This window comes from Amphiura filiformis, chromosome 7 (genome assembly GCF_039555335.1).
Source record: "Amphiura filiformis chromosome 7, Afil_fr2py, whole genome shotgun sequence".
Taxonomy (NCBI): domain Eukaryota; kingdom Metazoa; phylum Echinodermata; class Ophiuroidea; order Amphilepidida; family Amphiuridae; genus Amphiura; species Amphiura filiformis.
Window position 1 is genome coordinate 18,305,831 of NC_092634.1, and position 21,839 is coordinate 18,327,669.

The 21,839-nt window shown below is 38.1% G+C and overlaps 1 protein-coding gene across 1 annotated transcript in view; it reads left to right on the plus strand.

Annotated features, from left to right (window-relative positions):
* LOC140157692 (uncharacterized) overlaps nucleotides 1–21,839 on the plus strand; it is a 107,070-nt gene that overhangs the window by 51,962 nt on the left and 33,269 nt on the right. The window contains exons 22-29 of the mRNA XM_072180931.1: nucleotides 668–979; nucleotides 1,385–1,693; nucleotides 7,863–8,174; nucleotides 8,937–9,248; nucleotides 9,827–10,135; nucleotides 12,229–12,543; nucleotides 17,338–17,634; nucleotides 19,351–19,665. Of these exons, the coding sequence (XP_072037032.1) occupies nucleotides 668–979; nucleotides 1,385–1,693; nucleotides 7,863–8,174; nucleotides 8,937–9,248; nucleotides 9,827–10,135; nucleotides 12,229–12,543; nucleotides 17,338–17,634; nucleotides 19,351–19,665 (2,481 nt within the window). The remainder of the gene's footprint in view (nucleotides 1–667; nucleotides 980–1,384; nucleotides 1,694–7,862; nucleotides 8,175–8,936; nucleotides 9,249–9,826; nucleotides 10,136–12,228; nucleotides 12,544–17,337; nucleotides 17,635–19,350; nucleotides 19,666–21,839) is intronic.

The following is a 21,839-nucleotide window of genomic DNA, read 5'->3' on the forward strand; positions in this document are numbered from 1 at the left end:
TAGAAACTTAATTTTACTGTAACTAAAGCACTTCAGGCTTAGCCATTCACATGGTATTTTAGTACACCATCCGGGGATGGTTCTTCGTGGTTGAAGGTATACGGGGATTGCCACCGATTTGGGGTACCCTTTTCAGCGATTTTGGTATCGATTTTTCGATGGATGGGTTTTCAGTTTCAAACTTGGGTGCTCTTTGTGAAAAATCGGTTTCAAAAACAGCAAAAATTAGGTATAGAGAAAGTCAGAATCCAATCCAAAATCCTGCGTAGCACATCCCCATTGGGCATTGCATTCATGCAAAAATGTAGAAATTCTAGGTCTGGAGTAAATCACTTATTAACACTTTAAAGGAAAAATTGCACAATCAAGAAGAAATTGCTTAAAATATTTTTCTTAACCAACGAAACCTTAACAATCATAATGTATAGATTTCATCCTTAGAAGATACAATGTTAAAAGAGCATTAACAAAAGTATATTGCCGATGTTGGTCAGTTTCATTACCATTTAATAAAACTGTTTTGTATATATTTTGCATTTTTCTAAAGTGCTGTCATCAGGTTCTGTAAATGCGCTATATTTTGTGCTGTTTATTATCAATCAGATTATCTTTTGGAGATGTACGCAATAATTTATCTAAAATCACACTGTTCGTTGATATATTTCAGCTCGATCCATTCGTTTGGTTGGAGGCAGACATGTAGCTGAAGGCCGGGTGGAGGTGTATCATGATAACGAATGGGGCACAGTATGCAATGACTCATGGACGAAAGAAAACGCTATGGTAGTATGTTATCAACTTGGATATCATACTGAAGGGGCCAAAGCTTATAATATGTCTTGGTTTGGACAAGGTATTGGAGCCATCTTACTGGACAGAGTGTCATGTATTGGCAATGAGAGAGCCTTGAGTGGATGTCCGCATAATGGATGGGGAAGCGATAGGTGCGATCATAGGAACGAAGCTGGTGTGTCGTGTGGTAAGTAGAATAGTTATCAACTCTTTGCCTCTATTATGTCTATAACGAATTTGAAAACAGAAAACAAAACATCGATCACGCGGCACTGCCCTATTGATATGTTGCCCTACTTATTACGATGATCACTGCCTCTTTTTAATAATTCAAAACTACCCATCTTCTTAAAAAGATGATGATATTGTCAAAATGTTTGCAAAAATGTTTCGACTCAGAGGAGTACCCCTTTAGAGCTACCCCCTAGAATGGCCAGAAGACTCTAATTTGCAGTAAATCGTAAATATTTGGCGAGTAAAGCGAGCTGGAAACTATGTTCTTGTGTGAAATTTAATTTCAAAATCCTGGATCCACCCCTGGTTACATGCAAAACATCATTAAACGTTATTCACGTTTTCTTGTATTATATAGTTGCAATTCGTCTAGTTGATGGACACAGTTTAAACGAAGGTCGCGTTGAGATGTTCAGTATACGAAATGCTGGATGGTTTCCAGTTTGTGATGCATCATGGAGTGACAAAGAAGCTATGGTAGTGTGTCGTCAACTTGGGTTCCCCACTGAAGGCGCAAAAGCACAGAGTGGGTTAAGGATGGAATCGAGAGCCTTTCTGCTCGATGATATTTCGTGTAATGGTACTGAAACCATGTTGCAGCAATGCTCCAATTCGGAATTAAGGGAACATAACTGCAATCTAAGTCAAGGGGCTGGAGTGATTTGTGGCAAGTAGTCTTGTACTCTCTTATTCTCTTATTCTCCAGCTATAACAAACTTGTGAGCAATGTTATGCAACTTTTATGCAACGCGTTGGTTCACAGTCTTCCCTTCTATTAATTAAGTCTTAACTTTGCGACTGTTTACAACGTAAAGCAATTACTATTGATTTATGGTTATGCGACAATTTTACATTTGACATTCATTTTGGTAACAAATGTATACTTTTGCTTTTCGGGCAAGCAAGAACACATGTCTATTGATTAGGGCTACCAAGAGCCATTACGGGGTCGGGGACATCTTGGATATACGGGACATCATTGATCAACAATAACATTGTGCAGTATTTCACAAATTTGAGCAGGCTCCGACTGACTTTATACTATGTTCTAATTTACTGTTCCACCTATTCCCTTCCACTGGTGTAATGTTAAGCTCGAAAATGTGTAACATGTTGCACTCATTTGGCCACATCAAAGTGAATTTTGTTCAAAAAGTGGCTCCCAAAAATGGACCAATCTGCATAAAGCGGACGACATATTGGAATTTTACACTATTGCACAATCTTGCCATAATGGTTACCTGTGGTTTCAAGCTGCCCCTCCTGTTTTTATGTTCAAATGCGCAAGATATCTGCTGTAACATAGCAATACTGGTAGTGTAATGTGCTGCAAAATGAGCTTCTCCATGCTATTATTCAAGGTCCAAGGTGCGCAAATGGCGCGAAGCCCGCGAAAAGTATTTAGGACATTATCATGGCGAATAAGGGATTTAAACGGGCCTATAAAATACTTCTTTGGTTCAAGTTGATACAGCGTTAATTTGATTTAAAGCGAGCTGTTGTGAAATTCATAAATGTATCACTTATAATTAATTCATTCTTCAGTGGTTCAGAACAAGTGGATCATAATAACCATGTGTACTCGCTAAGGATCTGGGTTTCACTTTTCAAGACAACAAGAAACGATTCGACTAATTCAGGTCCACAAAAAAAAGGCCAAGAAGGTTCCCTTTTTAGAGACAAATTACCCAAGAAGGTTCAGATCATAAAACATATAATAACTTAATGATTAAGTTGAAATACTTATCGCATGTTCGTGGAATTTTTAGCCGATTTTTACCTTTACTTTGTACATAGCCAGAAATTTCTCTGTTTAGCGAGGGCGCGTTCACATTATGAAGTCATAGTGATATTATGTTTAAAAAATGTACTTGTTTTGATACCACATCGTCGCTGTTTTGGCATACTGTCGTATGACGAAAAATGCCGTTTTGAGAAAATCGCATTTAAAGTTTTTTGAAGACCCACTGGAGAGCACCAAAGTAAAATATGTTTATTATTATCAAAGAATATAATCAATAATATATTTGTCTTTGTTCTCAACTTAATACAAACTTTTTATTCATTCACTAATTAGAAGTAATTAATCTGCAAACTCATACGGCAGTGTGCCAAAATATACACAATTTGACAACCTATGTAAAAATATATGATACGCCATGTGATACGACAGTATGCCAAAACAATAGGAAACCCCAGTTACACGGTGGCCTATGGCGACGTATCATGATACGACTATGATACGACTGTATGCCAAAAAACAAAATGAAGATTAAGGGGGGTTTTACATAAAAACCATGTCGTATCATACTAATTGGTGCCATATCTCATTAACTAATTACATTTAAGTCTCAAAACTTTGTGAATATATAAAGTTTCATTCATAGATTTTGAAAGTTTATATAACTCATTTTGCCCAAAACTCGTCATACGACACTATGCCAAAACAGCGACGACATGATAGACGGGAGCCGTAGCTATACAGTGGTACCAACTATTAGGATAATGACGTTCGATATAGAAACCCCTTACCCACCTTCGTGTTACAAATATGGCTCAGTAGGACGAGTCATGGTTTGGCTTCGATGTCTGAAAACATAAGGACTCTGATAAAAAAACAAACACCTCTAATAAACTCTTTTAAAAAAAAGGAAGTCCCACGTATACCCGTCATGTAGTAGGATCAAAATATGACACAGCTACCCCCAACCCCCAAAAAAATTGCAACAGAAGCTTTTTTGATATTTTCTTGCAGTATAAGGTCTAATGAATAACATATCAAAAGTTTACAAAAATTCAACTTGGGCGAGGGGTCCAACTGTGACGTAATCAAAATGGCCGCCAAAAGCTGGAAAAATACCCATTAATCTACTGATTTCATCCATTTTTTACTCGTTTTTGTGGGTTCCACTGCTGACAACCTTGTTCAAAAGTACATTACTGGATGTAGTAATGAATCTTTGTAATGTGGTATTTAGATTGATCGATTTGGCAGCCAAAATGAATTTCAAAATGGCCGCCAGTTTGGTATTTTGGCATATGAAATCAAATCATGCACGTAATTGTAAGGCGAAACTCAAGGCGTTGGATTTTCTAAAATAGCCAATATCCTTTGCACCCATATTCCCATTAAAATTTATATAGAGGTAGGCATACGAACCAAATTAGCAGCAACAGTGAATTTCAAAATGGCCGCCATTTTGGAATGTTGGCTTATTGACTTAAATTATGCACGTATTGCAACTTGAAACTTAAAGCGACATAAATTCTAAAATAACCAACATCATATGCACCAATAGTACCATTAAAATTACTTTTTTAAGTTTGCATGTGTACCAATTTGGCAGCCATATAGCATTTCAAAATGGCTGTCAGCTATAATCACCATTATAAAAATCAATATGTTGCTTACAGTATATTCTTGAAGTAAACAAAATTCATCTTGCTATTCCACGATTCGATGCCTTTGTTTACAGTAGTATACATCGACCACATTGTATGTATGTTGGAATTAGTTGTCATCATCATCTGAGAATAGTTCCTTGTCCATGTTCTCACATTAGCATATGTGTGCACATGCTCCATTGCAATTGAGTCCATTCTTTCTGCACCTACATTTCATAGTGATGCATTCTGTAGAACAATTGCATCGAATCATCTTCAGCAATGATTCTGGCGCTGGACTTCTTTTCATCATGAATGGAACAAATTTGTCACCTTAAAGAATCCACCCAATGGATGCATACCATCACTTTTACACATCCACTGCATGACCTATAGATGCATTCTCCTGGAGTGAAGCTTTGCAGCAGAGGTTGTGGGTGGAAGTCTTTCAGGTTTAACAAAGCTCTTTGCTGTGCATTTTCTTTTTTGGGAAAGAAGCCGGTAGCGTAAGGATTCCAAAGACTCTGATTGCTGACCATTAAACAGGGACACTATTGTTTTGCAGCCTTCACTTTATACATATTCTTGATCCATCTATTGAGAGTGCGAAATGCCTTGGAACAAACTTGTAATACAGGATGACCATTGATGATTTTGTTAAATACAGACTTGCCTACCACAAATATTCTTGAAATAGTGTCACAACCTGAAAATGCATGGGCAAACAAGAAATTCGAACAAATGTCATAACTGAGTAAGCGCTTCGGAACCTTTGATATCATACATATGGTTTATTATTGTCAGACCGAAAGTACAAGTCCTTGCAGTCCTTTTCTGCATAATGAAGAAGTAATACCAACAGATGTGTCTTCTTCAATTAGGGTTGTAGACTTAAATGATGCGACTGCTGCTTTCACTGTATCAATATCGGCATCTCCTTCAGCGTGGATCAGATGACATCCTTCTGGTGCATACGGTCCCCAATGTATCAATCAAAGACAACCGTGGCCTTGCCATAGTGATAAAATGTGAAAGATGCATAATTATCAGAAGAGACCTCCATCAAGAACATAGTGATCAGTCCTTGGGACTGTCTCAGGGGCATCAGCCTCAGTCTGATAAGTGAGTCACATGCAAAACCGGTTCAAAGTAGGCAAGGATACAGTCAAACAAAATGGAAGGACATGCTGTCTTTGCATATAGCTACAAACGGAAGACTAGAGTCAAGACCCTTGCATCTGCATGGACTGTCAAGGTCACTGATGACCAAACCATTGATCCAGCGCTGTTGTTTCAAAAGTTTCTGGTTTCCAGATAAAGCACCACTACTACAAGCCATACAGGATCATGTGTCCTCATCAGAGGCTGATGGCCGTGAGACGGTTCTAAGGACTGATCACTATGTTCTTGATGGAGGTTCTCTTGTACATCGCTTGAAGTGGACAGAAGGAAGCACCTAAAGTTCCCTTCCTGATAATTATACATCTTTCACATTTGATCACTATGGCAAGTCCACGGTTGTCTTTGATAGATACACTGGTGGACAAAACACGAAGGATAACACGAATCAGCGCCGCAAGAGTCGGGTTGCAAATAAGGTAGACATATCAGATGCTGGCAATTTGCTGGCAAAAAAGAAATGATCTGAACAAACAGACACTCATTAAACTAATTGGGGAGTGTATGCAACAGAAATGATGCCTTGTAATCCATGCTGAATGAGATGCATTATGTTCCGAAGCGCTTACTCAGTGATGACATTTGTTCGGATTTGTTGTTTGCCTATGCGTTTTCAGGTTGCAACACTACTTCAAGAATATTTGGGGTAGACATGAAGTCTGTATTGCACAACATTATCAATGGTGATCCTGTATTACAAGCTTGTTCCAAGGCATTTTGCACTCCCAGTATGGATCAAGAATATATAGAAAGTGAAGACTGCAAAGCAATGGTGTCCTTGTTTAATGGTCAGCAATCAGAGTCTGCTACAGGTTTCTTTCCAAAAAAAGTTTGCCCAGCAGAGAACTTTGTTAAACCTGAAAGACTTCCACCCACAGCCTCTGCTGCAAAGCTTAACTCTAGGAGAACGTATCTGTCTGGGGATGGATTGTTAAAGGTGACAGATTTGTTCCAGCACCAGAATCATTGCTGAAGATGATTCGATGCAATTGTTCTACAGGATGCAACACAAAGAAATGTAGCTGCAGAAAGAATGGACTCAATTACACTGAAGTATGTGGACACATAGGCTATATGTAAGAATATGGATCAAGAACTATTCTGAGATGATGATGACGATGATGATGATGATGATGATGATGATGACAACTAATTTCAACATACATACAATGTGGTCGATGAATACTACTGCAAACAAAGGAATCGCATCGTGGTAAATATGGCTGCCAAATTGGTACATATACCTGCTTGAAAGTATAATATTAATGTTGGCTATTTTAGAATTTCTGTCGCTTTAAGTTTCAAGTTACAATACGTGCATAATTTAACTCAAAAAGCCAACATACCAAAATGGCGGCCATTTTGAAATTCACTCTTGCTGCCAATTTGGTTTGTATGCCTACCTCTATATAAATTTGAATGGGAATATTGGTGCAAAGGATATTGACTATTTTAGAAAATCTAACACCTTAAATTTTGCCTTACAATTACGTGTATGATTTCACTTCATAAGCCAAAATACCAAAATGGCGGCCATTTTGAAATTAATTATGGCTGTCAAATTGCTCCATCTGAATACCACAATTTAAAGATTCATTACTATATCTAGTAATGTACTTCTGAACAAGGTTGTTACCAGTGGAACCCACAATAACGAGTGAAAAATGGATAAAATTAGTTGATTATTGGGTATTTTTCCAGCTTTTGGCGGCCATTTTGATTACGTCACAGTTGGACCCCTCGCCCAAGTTCAATTTTTGTAAACTTTTGATATGTTATTTATACTGCAAGAAAATACCAAAAATCCTTCTGTTGCAATTTTTTTGGGGTCATGTGGTAACTTTACTCTACTAAGTATAGGCTAAGAGTAAGCTATAATTTTAATATTTTGTGTTATTTTTGATAATAAGTTGTGAAAAGGATCAGAAAATGTGTTTTCCGAAATTTAGAAAGCATGAAAGTCTTTGTGCTTGATTGTCAAAGCATATGGAAAACGCCTTAAAACGCATGTATTTGGCCCTTACTTCCAAAAATTGACTAGGATTAGGATTTAGGTATTGGCAAAACAGGATAATATATATTTTGTAATCCCAAAAACCTTAGTGCTGTATTTTTCTGGGATCACAAGTTGGGCCAGGTACCATTTACATTCAGAAACTTGGTAATGATGTTCCAAAGAGCATTAACAAAAACGTGTTGGTCACTTTTATTATCATTTAGTCATAATATATTTTTAATTGTGCTAAATCACACTGTTCGTTGATATATTTCAGCTCGCGCTATTCGTTTGGTTGGAGGCAGGCATATAGCAGAAGGCCGAGTGGAGGTGTTCCATGACAACGAATGGGGTACAGTATGTGATGACTCATGGACGATTGAAGACGCTATGGTAGTATGTCGTCAACTTGGATATCATACTGAAGGAGCCAAAGCTTATAATATGTCTTGGTTTGGACAGGGTATTGGAGACATCCTACTTTACAGAGTTTCTTGTATTGGTAATGAGAGAGCCTTGAGTGAATGTCCGCATAATGGATGGGGAAGGATTAGATGCAGTCATAGGAACGAAGCTGGTGTGTCGTGTGGTAAGTAGAATCAATTCTCGCGATTCACAATACAATGCGCCGCAAACGGTTGCTTTTGCTAGTCCCATTTGTGACCTCCAGGGTCGACATCGCTTTTTAGCCACCATTGGATTTTTACGCGATTGTGATAATAAAATGTTCAAAACAACTCCACGAAGGATTCCGTGTGATCAAATAGATACAAATGGATCTACTATAAATTATTGTAAACTGCTGTTTTAGTGTGCATTCGCGTATAACACCCCATTTAAACACACAATGACATGTTCCTTTGTTGTATTCGTATTACGTGGGCTTTGGTTGTCGACATTTTCCCATGATGCACTGCGGTGGTTTTTTTTTGGCCTCTGCCTCTGCCCAGCAGCCGATGGAGGCGCTTCGTATTGCGAATCGACTGTATTTAGTTAGACCGCTGCCCTCAGTCGTCAACACTCATGCGAAGTGTAGACGGCTGATTGGAATTAGTCTAGTATATATTTAGTTCTCTTTACTGCTATCATGTATAAAGAATATTCGAACTGGGGATCGACCGCGCTGCACTGCCAATGCAACCCTGTATACTCTACTCTTTCGCTCACTTATCACGTTGATCACTGATATACTGCCTATAAAGCGTTGATCCCTGTTCACTAATAGAAGATAGTTCTTGCGTAACAAAGATGAATACAGACTCGGCAGTATGTAAAACTCATAACGATATGTTTGGTTTCTAGAAAAGTCCTAGCTTATGAAAATATTTATAATACTCTTTATATACTTTAGAACAAGACATTCGTCTCTTCGGAAGCCATTATTCTTACGAAGGTCATGTTGAAATGTTTCACAGCGGTGGATGGGCTCAATTTTGTGATGCCTCGTGGGGTGATAAAGAAGCTGTGGTAGTATGTCGGCAACTTGGATTCCCAATTGACGGCGCCAAAGCGGAGATAGGAGGAAAGTTTGCACATGGCCGGGAAACTAGTTTACGCACTTACTTGTCGTGCAATGGCACTGAAAGCGAGTTACAACAATGTACTCATACAGAATTGGAAGAACACAACTGCAATCAAAGTCAAATGGCTGGAGTCATTTGTGGTAAAGTAGTTCCTTGTATAATTATCTTGTTCCTATCGCCGTAGCGACGGTGGGGGAGAGGGAGAGGGCACGTGCTCTGGCCACCCTTAAGGAGGGCGCCGAATTGACCAATTCAGCATCGATTCTACGCCCCCTCCAAGTGGTGAAAGTTAAAATTTTCCCTCGCTTCGCGCGCATTTCAGCACAAAATCGTTTGAAAGATCAATTTAAAACCGATATTCAACTTGTTTATAACCAAAATTAATTAGTGGTAAGTCTTATTTGAGTAAATTTAGTTTCAAGTATCCTTTAATAGCCACGGGCGCCACAACACCTAGCTACGCAACTGCTTGTCCCTATGTAAACCATCAAAATGGGAATGTAAAATATATATTGTGTTGAGAGAAAGCATAAGGAAATGATGATGATGATGATGATGATGAAGGAGAAGGGGCGAACGGAAGAAATATGGAAAACAATTTAAACAATTGAGGGAGATATGATATATAGAGAAACTAATGTTGACATAATGGCACGACAAGCGATATTTCAACATAAAATGATCAAATCAAATGATATTTCTTTCAATTATCCTGTAGCCCCGGACGTTCGCCTAGTCGGTGGTAATTATTCACACGAAGGTCGTGTTGAGGTGTTCTACAATGAATGGGGTACAGTGTGTGATCGTGGATGGGATGATTATGACGCTGCTGTAGTATGTCGTCAACTTGGGTTCCCGTATGTGGGCGCCAAAGCTTATAGAGATGCTTGGTTTGGAGAGGGAAATGGGTCTATCATTATGAAAGGTGTTCAGTGCAACTATGATCATATGATGTTAAGTGAATGCTCGCATCAGGGATGGCATTCTTATTACTGCAGTCATGAAGACGACGCCGGTGTGTCGTGTGGTAAGTGATAGGCGCTTGACTTCTCGTTGTCAAATATACAATATCACCTGACCCTTACACAATAGTCTATGTATTAATATAAACATTGTACTAAGCATAATTAAAAACTGCAGTTTAACAAATGGTCGACTCCTTGGGGCTCTTAAATGTAGAAGTAGATCACATGTAACAAGTCTACTTTTAAATCTCAACTCAAATCTCACTATATGGAGCATGATGATTAATTTGTATTGATGCCTTTTTGTATTTTTTTTCCAATTTGATTTGTGTGTGTGTGGTCTGCTGAGTTGGGAGCGCTGCGCCTTGTGGTGACAGTGCTCTTTTGTGCTTTCAGTGTTCCCCGGCAGCTCAGTAGACCCAATTTGTTGTTTTGTCTCAATATTGTTGTTAATTGCCAGATGAATAAAATAAAAATAAATAAATAAATAAAATAAGGGTCTTTTTATATTTTCAGTTTTCGTAAGTCTTTTGTTCAGAAACGAAAACGCAAAGGATCAACTGAATTGATCTATAACTTGGATTCACTGTTAACTTTGAAGTACCAATCAGCTTATTTCAATAGAGGTGGATGCCTGTGTCATTAAATGCTGGCTATAAGACAAGAACCGGTGTTTTAGTGGTCTAGCGCCCCTCTCGTCGTTTTTGACAAAATGCCAATCCGAATAAAAAAAAGGTCCACTTTGTTTTAGTAAAAACGTTGAAAACAATCCCTTAAATCACAAAAGGTCCGCCTATGAGCCGGCCGCACCCCAATAAATCCTTGCTACGGGCCTGTGCAGGGCCGCAGTGCCGCTCTTCCCTCGTATCAATGTATATCTCCCTATTTCGCTTCCCCCCCTCCGAATCTCCCCGGTCCCTTCTCTCTCCTCTCGTGTTCTTCTCTTTCTAGTCTTTCCATATCTCCACCTCCTCTCTTTCTCCCTCGCCTCTCCCATTCTTACTTGTTCAGTCTGTCAGTCTCAAATTTCTCCCCTCCCTTTTTGCGAAATTTATCATTTTTATCAATGACTGACAAAAATCAGCTCCCCAAAAATAAATATCAGATTACCAATAATTATTCCAATTTGAATGAAATCAATAAGTTTCGCTTCATTGCAATTCTTTGTTGTTGCATATTACCACACACACAAGTTTTAAGGTGTATTTTGGAACGAAAATAATTCCCCGTTCCATCTCTACATGATCATATAACCGGTTTTTGCGCGATTGCACGAAAAGAATACCTATATGCCTAAAAGCCACCCAATACTTCCTAGCAACACTGATTAGTATATATTTCAACATTGATTAGTATGATTATATTTAGATGCTAGACTATTTTGCGAGCAAGCCACGCCTAGGCGTAAGTACACACAAGTAAATGAAGCCGTGCAATTTCTCGTGAATTTAGGACCGTAAAATTTTGATACTTCTTTTGTCTAAATGAGCACGTACCCACTTACCTGGAGACTATTGTCTCATTTCGTGAACAAAGGCCTACATAGTATTGTTACCTTGCGTTTGCTTTATCAGTTGAGCTGTTTTCAATGAGTGTTATCTTGGTTTAATAGCTTTTAATGGGGTTTAAGTTCTGCAAAAGTCGTGGTGAATTCTCCTGTAGACATGACTGCATCATGTACAATAACGGAAACGAATACGGAAACAGAAACTGAAAAGATAAAAAGTGCAGTAAAATCACCCAATAATTAAGGTAAAAATTAGATGCATTTGAGAACGAAATGTCCTAAGTGCACTCAATCCATGTAATTTTAATGTATTTGACTCTGTTAAAACCGGCCCAAAACAGTGACACATGCTATATTGAAGACCGAAATTAAAAAAGGCTAGCTTGCGTATGACATTCTGTCAACCAGATCAAAAATGCCGTACTGCGCAGGTCAGCAACCAATCACGCCGCACTTATGCCCTGCCGTCAGATGTAAACTAGTCTTTTTTTTTAATACGGTCATCAATTATATATATACCAAAACAAGGAGACCCGCAAGGCACCTGACTTCTCGATATGGTGATGTCATTCATGAAGAATACATTATGATATGACAATGCGATATGATATTTACACAATGTTATTCCCGTTTTATTGTATTCTGTAGCCACAATACGTCTTGTTGATGGTCAAAGTTCAAACGAAGGTCGAGTTGAGAATATAAGAAATGGAAATGCTGGATGGTTTCCAGTTTGTGATGCATCATGGAGTGACAAAGAAGCTATGGTAGCGTGTCGTCAACTTGGATTTCCAACTAAAGGTGCAAAGGCTCAGAATAGATTAAGGATCAGAATGGAACCGGGAGCTTTTTTGCCCGATGTTATTTCGTGTAATGGGACTGAAACAATGTTACAGCAATGCTCTAATTCAGAATTAAGGGAACATAACTGCAATCTAAGTCAAGGAGCTGGAGTCATTTGTGGCAAGTAGTTGTACACTCTTATTATAAATGTTTTATACGCTTGTTGTAACAAAATTATAATAAGCAATGTGGTTTGGATTCTATTTCTTTTTTTTTTTTTTTTTTTTTTTTTCTTTCTTTCTTTTTCTTTCTTTCTTTCTTTTTCTTTCTTTCTTTCTTTCTTTCTTTCTTTCTTTCTTTCTTTCTTTCTTTCTTTCTTTCTTTCTTTCTTTCTTTCTTTCTTTCTTTCTTTCTTTCTTTCTTTCTTTCTTTCTTTCTTTCTTTCTTTCTTCCTTTCTTTCTTTCTTTCTCTTTCTTTCTTTCATTCTTTCTTTCTTACTGGAACTGACTTCATTTAATGATATACGAGGACTGGTCAATAAGTTCCCGCAACTATGGTGTATCTCCGCTCATGCATGACTTACCTACGCTAAATACAAGTTTGTACTTTTGTCTTTCAAAACGAATATGTATTAGCGATGCTGAATGATTGATTACGTAATGACATTAGCATAAACACAATATCGTATGGACACTGCCTGGATTTATGGTGAAAAGTAGTCAAGGAAAGCTCGCGCCAAATTGAGGTATTGTTACATAATTCCAAATATTTCGAGAATAAAAGTATGGAATCTGGCACGGTTTTTGCAACTTTATAGACCGATAACATAGGCATGATGCTGGGCTCTTTTTAGACATATACCATTTTTATTAAAGAAAACAAATCGTGTTGAATATATCCAATTTTGAGTAGGCTTTATCACCCATTCTTATTTACATAATAAGAGATAGAAAGATTAATCGATGACAAAATTTAACCAATGGTACCTGGTTTGATTGGATATCTACTGATTATTAAAAAGAGGTGAAATCACAAACATTTCTTTCTTAATGAACCCTTGTTTTCAAAAGGTCTTGTTTTTGTAATTAAATTATTAGCATACCATAGGGAGGCTCTGGATTGAATAAGAAATTTGAATTCCGAAAGGTATGTCTAATTTTAGCATAAGACTTGGTATAGCAATTCACTCACACAGCTACTGTTCCGCAAACCTTGTATTTTTTTAACACTTTTTTGATGACATTTTACTTTTTTCATACATTTTTGGTACTTTCAATCATGCATACCATCAACGCATGCGCATATTTCTATTTTTATTGTACTGACAATGATCTCTCATACCATACCAATAATCATATTTGGTTTTGTTTTATTTTGGAGATAATTTGGATTCTTTCTTTTACCGTGTGAGCTCTTTCTCGCGATTTTCACACCATTTTTGCTTGTTGTTATAGGCCTTTTTTGTGAAGTTTAAAGACGGTCCCTTTTCTCATCTGTTGACGGATACATTTCTTCTTTCACAATTATCAATTGAATATAATCAGATTACCTCACTTCTGCTTCTTTTTATTACACGTTCCTCAACTACAATTCAAATTTACCGCCGTTAGAGACCTTGCGAAATGAAGTTAGAAACCACAAACTTTAACGTCTAGAGGATTATGTATTCAAAACCTCTCTGCCATTAAAGCCGTTTGAAGTTAAAGTTAACACGAGAATCTATAGTGTGCCGTAAATTATGATGAAATACGTCATAATTTAGAATAATAGTTTGCCTATTTCCTCATAATTACCACTTATGTATTATCCAGTTAATAGACCAATTATTGGAAATCTAATTTGGTTGGGTAAAAAACATGCTACATGTTGCTGAAAATTATTGATTGAATTAGATCAAAATAATTTTTGTTCCAAACGTCACACTTGATATATAATGTGCTCATGGCGTACACCAAATCAGCTTGCGGAACCAAGTTTTAGCTTGACTTCAACGCCAAGGGGATTAAGTTCCCGTAAAATGGTCTGGTTTTACTTGAGCCAGCAGTATACGATACTTCTGGAAGAGCAAAGCAGGTGCATAACATTTTTATATATAACGTGTCATAGGTTGTGCCTGGTAAGAGAGGGGTAGGGAGGAGAGTGAGGGCATTGGAAGTGGACAGGGGGGTGCTTTGCTGGTAGCCAGGGGGGGGGGGGGCTCCCCCGTGGGACATCTTGTCTTCCTTCTTGGCCCTCCCCTTTTGGATGCTGACCGCCGTGATATTTTACGCTTTTAGGCCTTTTTCTGCCATTTTAAGCCCATTTTTGTAAAAACGTTTGCCTTTGAGAATCGGCCCACGCCCTCCTAACAGAAAAACCCTGACAAAATCACTGGGGAGGGGGAAACAGGAGTGCGAGTGGGTAATTATAGGAGGGTCAAGTTTGAGAGAGCGAGTACAGATAGAGGGGAGAAGGAGGGGAAAATAAGGAGAATATAGTGAAGGGGAAACAGGAGGGGAAGGGTTAGTTCAACGATCAGAAAACCAGTTGAGTTTCTCAATCTATAGAAAGCCTACTCACACTGATCGATACCTCCACTTTTCATCTAGTCATCATATATCTGCCAAGAACAGTGTAGTTAACACACTGGTTCACCGAGCTCTCACCATATGTGATGAAACTGCACTGCCTAAGGAAATCAAGCATATCAAGAACGCTTTAAGCAACAATGGCTATCCCACCAATCTAGTTCAAAGGGCAGTCAACAAACAATCCAAACGGCTTGACGAAGAAATTCGTATAGTGGAGGAATAACACAAAGGAGTGACATTCATGCCATATGTCCAGGGAGTATCTGAGAAAGTCTGTAGATTTTTGAACCGTGCAGGGGTCAAGACATATTACTCCCGGTCTAAGAAACTAAGAGATATTCTTAGCCACCCAAAAGACCCTCAGCCTAAAGATCATGGACCATGTGTCTATTCCATCCCATGTAGTTGTGGTGAACAATACATTGGGCAAACTAAAAGACCCCTACAAGTGAGGCTCAGCGAACACAAGAAGGCCACTGAGAATAAGAAGAAATCAGCTTTAGCTGAACATGCTTGTAAAGAAGGCCATGATTAACCTATCTGGGATGACTCTAAATACAAGTTCCACACAAAGGCATGAGGCTAATTCGAGAAGCCTTAGAAATTAGAACGAATGAAAATACCACCATTAACAGGATGGATGGCAAAAAGATCAGCCGTATGTGGATCAGCCTCAGCTACCATGGTAAATCATAATTCCTGATTGACGGTTGTCTCTCTATTGACAGATAGGAGTGACATGTCAACATTGATTGACAGACAGGAAGTTCTTTTATTCACATAAGACAATAGTCTTATCTTATGACATAACAGGAAGTACGTTCCTTTTCATCATTGTTCTTTGAATCTTAATATATTATGACAAAAAAAAAACGTTTTCACACATTGACCGGCTGCACCGGTAATGTGATATCCGACGGCACACCCGAATAATAAAAATCAATTATTAATTTTATTATTATTGTTGTTTACCTATATCATGATTTAGCCATTTGTTCGTTTTGTGTTCTTCATCTCATTTATGATTTTTCCCTCTAAGGCTGAGTTCACAGAGAAGTATACGGTATACGGTATTCGCTATACGAAATACGCTCATTCGATCAGGCTGAGTTCATATAGGAGTATACTATGTGAACTCAGCCTGATCGAATGAGCGTATTTCGTATAGCGATAGCGAGTATGTCAGTTTACCCATTTTCTTCGTCTTATCAAATGCTTGTAACTTTACTTCTTGAGGTCACATTGCATTCAATGAGGTGTCATAATGTGCATAATGTGCATCTATTAAAAAAATGAATTTACCCACATATGGTTTAGGTTTTTAAAATTAGGACGGTATACGCTGCACTAAAATCGAACACGCACGATTCCCACTATACTATACTATACGCAGGTATACGGCCTTTTCGAATAGCTCTTATGTGACCCGGTACTATGAAATTACCTTACTCGATTTAAGCTATACGCGTGCACCTGCAAAACGTGCATCGTATACCCGAATAGTATACTTCTATGTGATCGTAGCCTTATGTGACCCGGTACTATGAAATTGCCTTGCTCGATTTAAGCTATACGCGTGAACCTGCAAAACGTGCACCGTATACCCGAATAGTATACTTCTATGTGAACGCAGCCTTATGGACAGTTTACACACAGTGTAGAGAATCCCTTCTTCGTAGATACTTCGTAAACCGTCAAAGAAACAAGAAAGCATTCATTTGAATAAATTATGTGATTTTTGTTTGAAATTATGTACCATATTAATTAACTCTAAAACTCAAAGTGGTTTTGTCTATCGGAAAAGAAAGAAGGAACGAAAACAGAGAGAAAATGAACAAAAAAATCACTTCTTACTCCCGGGATTCGATACTTAGACCAGTGGCGTATATTTCATTTTGACATTGGGGGATGGGGTTGGATAAACATTCTCGAAGTGTAGTGAATCAACCACCTTTTTGCCACAGAAAAAGTTTATTGTACAATTGCGCGCAAAGTGCGCGAAAAATGTTGCCATTTTGAACTTGAGCTACACTGGTAAAATATGGTGCAAAAGTGGAATAAATTCGTGCAAAGCGCAAAAAAGTTGCACTTTGGAGGCTAAAATGTCCAAATATGAGGTTAATTTGGTCAGAAACACACACATGCGTCAACATTGGGGGATGATTGTATGGACCATCCCCTGGCAAAATATTACCCCCTCCCATCCCCATCACCAGCTCTGGCTTTCACCTGGAAGCATTCTACTTTGACTAGGATCGGGTGCATTTAACATTCCGGAACTTGGTGGAGATGGTCCAAAGAGCATAAACAAAAGGGCACTGTGCAGTTTTACCATTTGATCATAATTGTGTTTTTGAGATACACATAATTATTTCAAACATATTTTTCATCGGTATATCTCAGCTCCCCCCATTCGTTTGGTTGGAGGCAAACATATCGCAGAAGGCCGGGTGGAGGTGTATCGTGGGAAATGGGGTACGGTATGTGATGAATCATGGACGAATGAAGACGCTATGGTAGTATGCCGTCAACTTGGATTCCGTACTGAAGTGGTCAAAGCTCACGGAGGGATGTGGTTTGGAGAGGGTATTGGAGCTACCTTTCTTATGAATGTTTTATGTACTGGGAATGAGAGTGCCTTGAGTGAATGTCCACGGGGTGGATTCTGCCACTATCAGAACGAAGTCAGTGTATCGTGTGGTAAGTGGAGTTATCAGATCTATGTTTTTTTATCAAACTACAAAGTGAAATTGTTATGTTTATTATGTAGTTCATGGACGAGTCTTTTGCTGCTATGTAAAAGACAAATTTAATTCCCTTAACCGATTCCCGATCAATAATATGTAAATTTTTGGTATAGAAAGGGAAAGACGCGATATTATTTATTGGTTTATGTACTGGGAATAAGAATGCAGTCCAGGCAAACTGATAGCTTTCTCGACATTGTTCGCAAATGGTTAGAAAAGGTTGCTATAAAACATTTAAATATCGGGTTATATAAGGGGTATATAAAAGGTATAAAACATTTTCATAATATTCAAAAACATTTTGACAAGTTACTGGAAAATATTCTAAGATAATGTCATTAAGTGTTTTACAATACTATTTGCTGTTGCAGTGTGTTTTAATACAAAACATTTTAAACCTTTCATGACCTTTACAAAGCCCGACATTGAATGTTATTAAACCGGTTTTACCGAAACCATAACCCGAACGCGAAATATAACTCATTTAAAATGTTTCAAAAACATTAATTTGTGCTCGCTGGGTTGAGTGCATATTCGCAGTCATTACGACGATGCCTATTGCTAAGTAGAAACAGGGTATCAGTCAATTCTGACAGGCCGAAGCGCCCATCTCTATTATGCTAGTACCCAAAAACCTGGATGGAGATTGTTAACAAATGAGGGCAGCTGTCATTTTTTCTGTTCTGCACATATAAAATCTGAATTTTTTGTCAGTTTTTGAGTTCAAAAAGCACTGTTCTTTCTCAATACGCTCGCTAACGACTTCCATATTCTTTCAACACATATATTGAAGTGCAAGTCTTAAAATCGGCTTCTTTAGTAAGAAAAAATTACAGGAGATATTCTTCATTTTCTACCCCGGCATCCAAAGATTTATCGTCTGAATATCAAATCGTGCATAGCACATACACGTGTATCGATCCCGGGTATTGATTTTAGTTTCCCTGCTGTATAATGTAATTATTTACCAGGCGATGTCGATGTGCAGAGGTCCAAGGGCATCACCGCTGGGGGTTCGATCAAACAACACTGGCTGATTATGAGTAACGCTAAGCCATCGTGCCCTCTTCTAATAATAAGTAATACTAAAAAAAGAATAGGAATGCTATCAAAATAAAGGTTACAATGTGATCTTTACCACTTAAATGCCTAGCATTGTTTTCTCTTTTATCTTGAACTGATATATTTGGGTTGCAAAATGCATTTTTTATACCTTTAAGTTTGATCAAAATTGCCTTTGTTGTTTCAAACATTCAAACTATTACTATATCATAAATCTTAGTTTTTGAAAAATATTGCAATGCAATATTCAACAAAATCCCAAATATATTTCCCGATAGTAAAATTCAACTTTGGTTAATGGGTATTAAATAGCCATGTGTCTTCGGCACACCACATGAAGTTTGTACTCCGTTAACCTTCAAAGTTTTAGCTACTTTAATAATGAACCCTTGATGGTACAAATTGGTTAAAAATCATTGAAAAGGTGTACATTTCAACCCAGATGTCTAATCAAGATGTAGTGTAAAACAAGTTGGTGTGAAACATCCCGACCTTTATTTTGATATATAACTTTCCTGTTAATACTATAGTTAAATAGTAACGAGCTATATTTTTGTGACACATTGCTGCACTATAGTAAGAATTGTGACTTTTTCTTACACTTTAGAATTAGACATTCGATTGGTCGGAGGAAAATATTCAAACGAAGGTGCTGTTGAGGTGTTCAGGAATGATAGTGGATGGGTTACATTGTGTGATGCCTCGTGGAGTGATAAAGAAGCTATGGTAGTATGCCAGCAACTTGGATTTCCAACTAGAGGCGCAAAAGCTCTGAATCCAACAAAGTTCGGAATGGTAACGGAAACGTTTTTGGTCGATGATATTTCGTGTTACGGCACTGAAACCAATTTACAAGAATGCTCTCATTCAGAATTAAGAGAGCATAACTGCAACCATAGTCTGGTGGCTGGAGTCATTTGTGGCAAGTATTATTTTTTCTTTGGCTTTCTTCTCCATTGGTAAATTTAGAAGAATTTTTTTCTAGGGCTTCACACGCACGTACACGACCCAGATGTTCCGTAGACTTTACAGGTTGATAGACTGTGGCCCAGATGTAAAATAGATATAATTTTGTTCAAAAAATCTACGAACGTGTGTTGCCATGACAACAATCCTTTTGGTATTTTTAAGAGTTATAAACAAAAACATCTCTCTAGTCCTAGAATAAAGTGTCAATTTTGTGAATACCTCCCTCTACTGATAACTGCTTGTCACCTTGTCGTATTAAATGTCTGAGGCAAGTAGATACACACCAGCAATAAGAAGACGAATTATCCAACCATAGAACAGTAAACTTCCATGTGTATTGAAAAACGGTTATATTTTTCAGATACCACTAATTTGCCATACAATTGAATACCTGAGTGGAAGAAGGGCCCAACTCCATTTTTTAGACCCAGTATTTTATTGCCAGCAGACTGCTCTTCCTTGTGTGTGAAAGATGAGCCAAAATCCACTTTCCAAATAGTATTCCACATACACTTAATCATGGTTTTCATGGAAAAAAGGACCAACTCCATGGATTGGGTTGAAGAGGAATTTTGTTCCTCCATGAAAGTTTGCTTTTCACTACAATAAACTTTCTTGCTAACATACCGTAAACGTTCGCCTAATGGTGCCCCTGGGCTCCTTTGCCTTGGGGGTAAATTTCATGTTCAAGTAGAGAGCTGCCTCCTCTAAAAATTCCAACAAGAATTAAGGGTATGTGCCCTTATTGGCTGGTGGGTATTTTTATGGGAGTGCACTTTTAGTTTGTGTCTAAAATTCCAGTTATGTCAAAGGAGCCCATAGCGAACGTTTACGGTATAACATATTTATACTTGAGCAATTTATAATTAGCTTTTTATAACACATCTGCTTACGGAACTGGTACTTGCAGTATCTTAGTGGAAGAAGGGCCCAACTCCAGCTCGTATTAAGTTCCGTACCGTGGCTATGGAAACATATATGATTTTGAATGTATGTAATACTATATGTCCATGCATTAAAGGTCCCCTGAAGATGAAAACATTCTGTCTATAAAACTTTTCGAAATTTTCAGTTTTTTCTTAATATCTCAAAAACGGTTTTGATGGAGTTGGGCCCTTCTTCCACTCAGGTATTCAATTTGGGGGCTGGCATTTTCTTCGGAAGGGAGGTCATAGAATTTTCAGACCAAAAATAGGGAGGGTTATAATTTTTTAAACACCCAAAATAGGGGGTTATAGAATTATTGAGGGATGGTGACTTCAAATTTTCGCGCGCTGCGCGCGCATTCTTTAACTTAACAATCGAAATGTCCGTACAATCTATGCAAATATTTTACTCGCTCCGCGCGCCTTCTTTACACTTATGATAAAACTTTGACACGCTCCACACACTTTCTTCGCGTTTTGGCGCGCTCCGCGCCTTAGTTCCGACAATGAATAATTTGTCTTGAGTCTGTGTGGGGGAGGGGTCATAAAATTTTCGACCCAAGATGGGGGGGCCGTAAAATTTTTTTGCCCATGATAGGGGGGTCACCGACATATTTGAGACCCCCCCCCACCGACGAAAATGCCAGCCCCCTTACAAAAAGCCATCATTTGCCCTTTTTAAAATTTAAACCAGAGTACGTTACCTAAACAACAAGAAATCAAAATAAATTCGCTCTTCTTAAAGAAATGATCCATCAAACTTTGGCATAAACTTTGAAGCATTTTTACTTTACACTACTAGCATTGCAGCATGCCCAGGCAAAATTTTAGGCACGAGTCATGCCCATGAACATGGCATGATCTTGCCAAGAACATACCCTATTTTTGCTTGAAGCGAGCATGAATTTGTATGAATTTGGGAATTTTTGATGAGTTGTTCATGTTCATACATGAATAGTCATGCCTTTGTGTGCTTTTTTGTGTCATGCGTTTGGTCTGAGCCTTGAAATGTTCAGGGCATGTTCAGGTAACTCATGAGCATGAATCGCGGTCAATGTCAAATTCTCTCTACTTCCATGCCCATAAATTCCTTATTCATGGGTAACTCATGGCAGGAATCATGCTCAATGTCAAATTTGCTCTACTTCCATGCCCATGCATTCTTTATTCAAGGGCGTTAATTACGTTTTCGGTAGGTTCA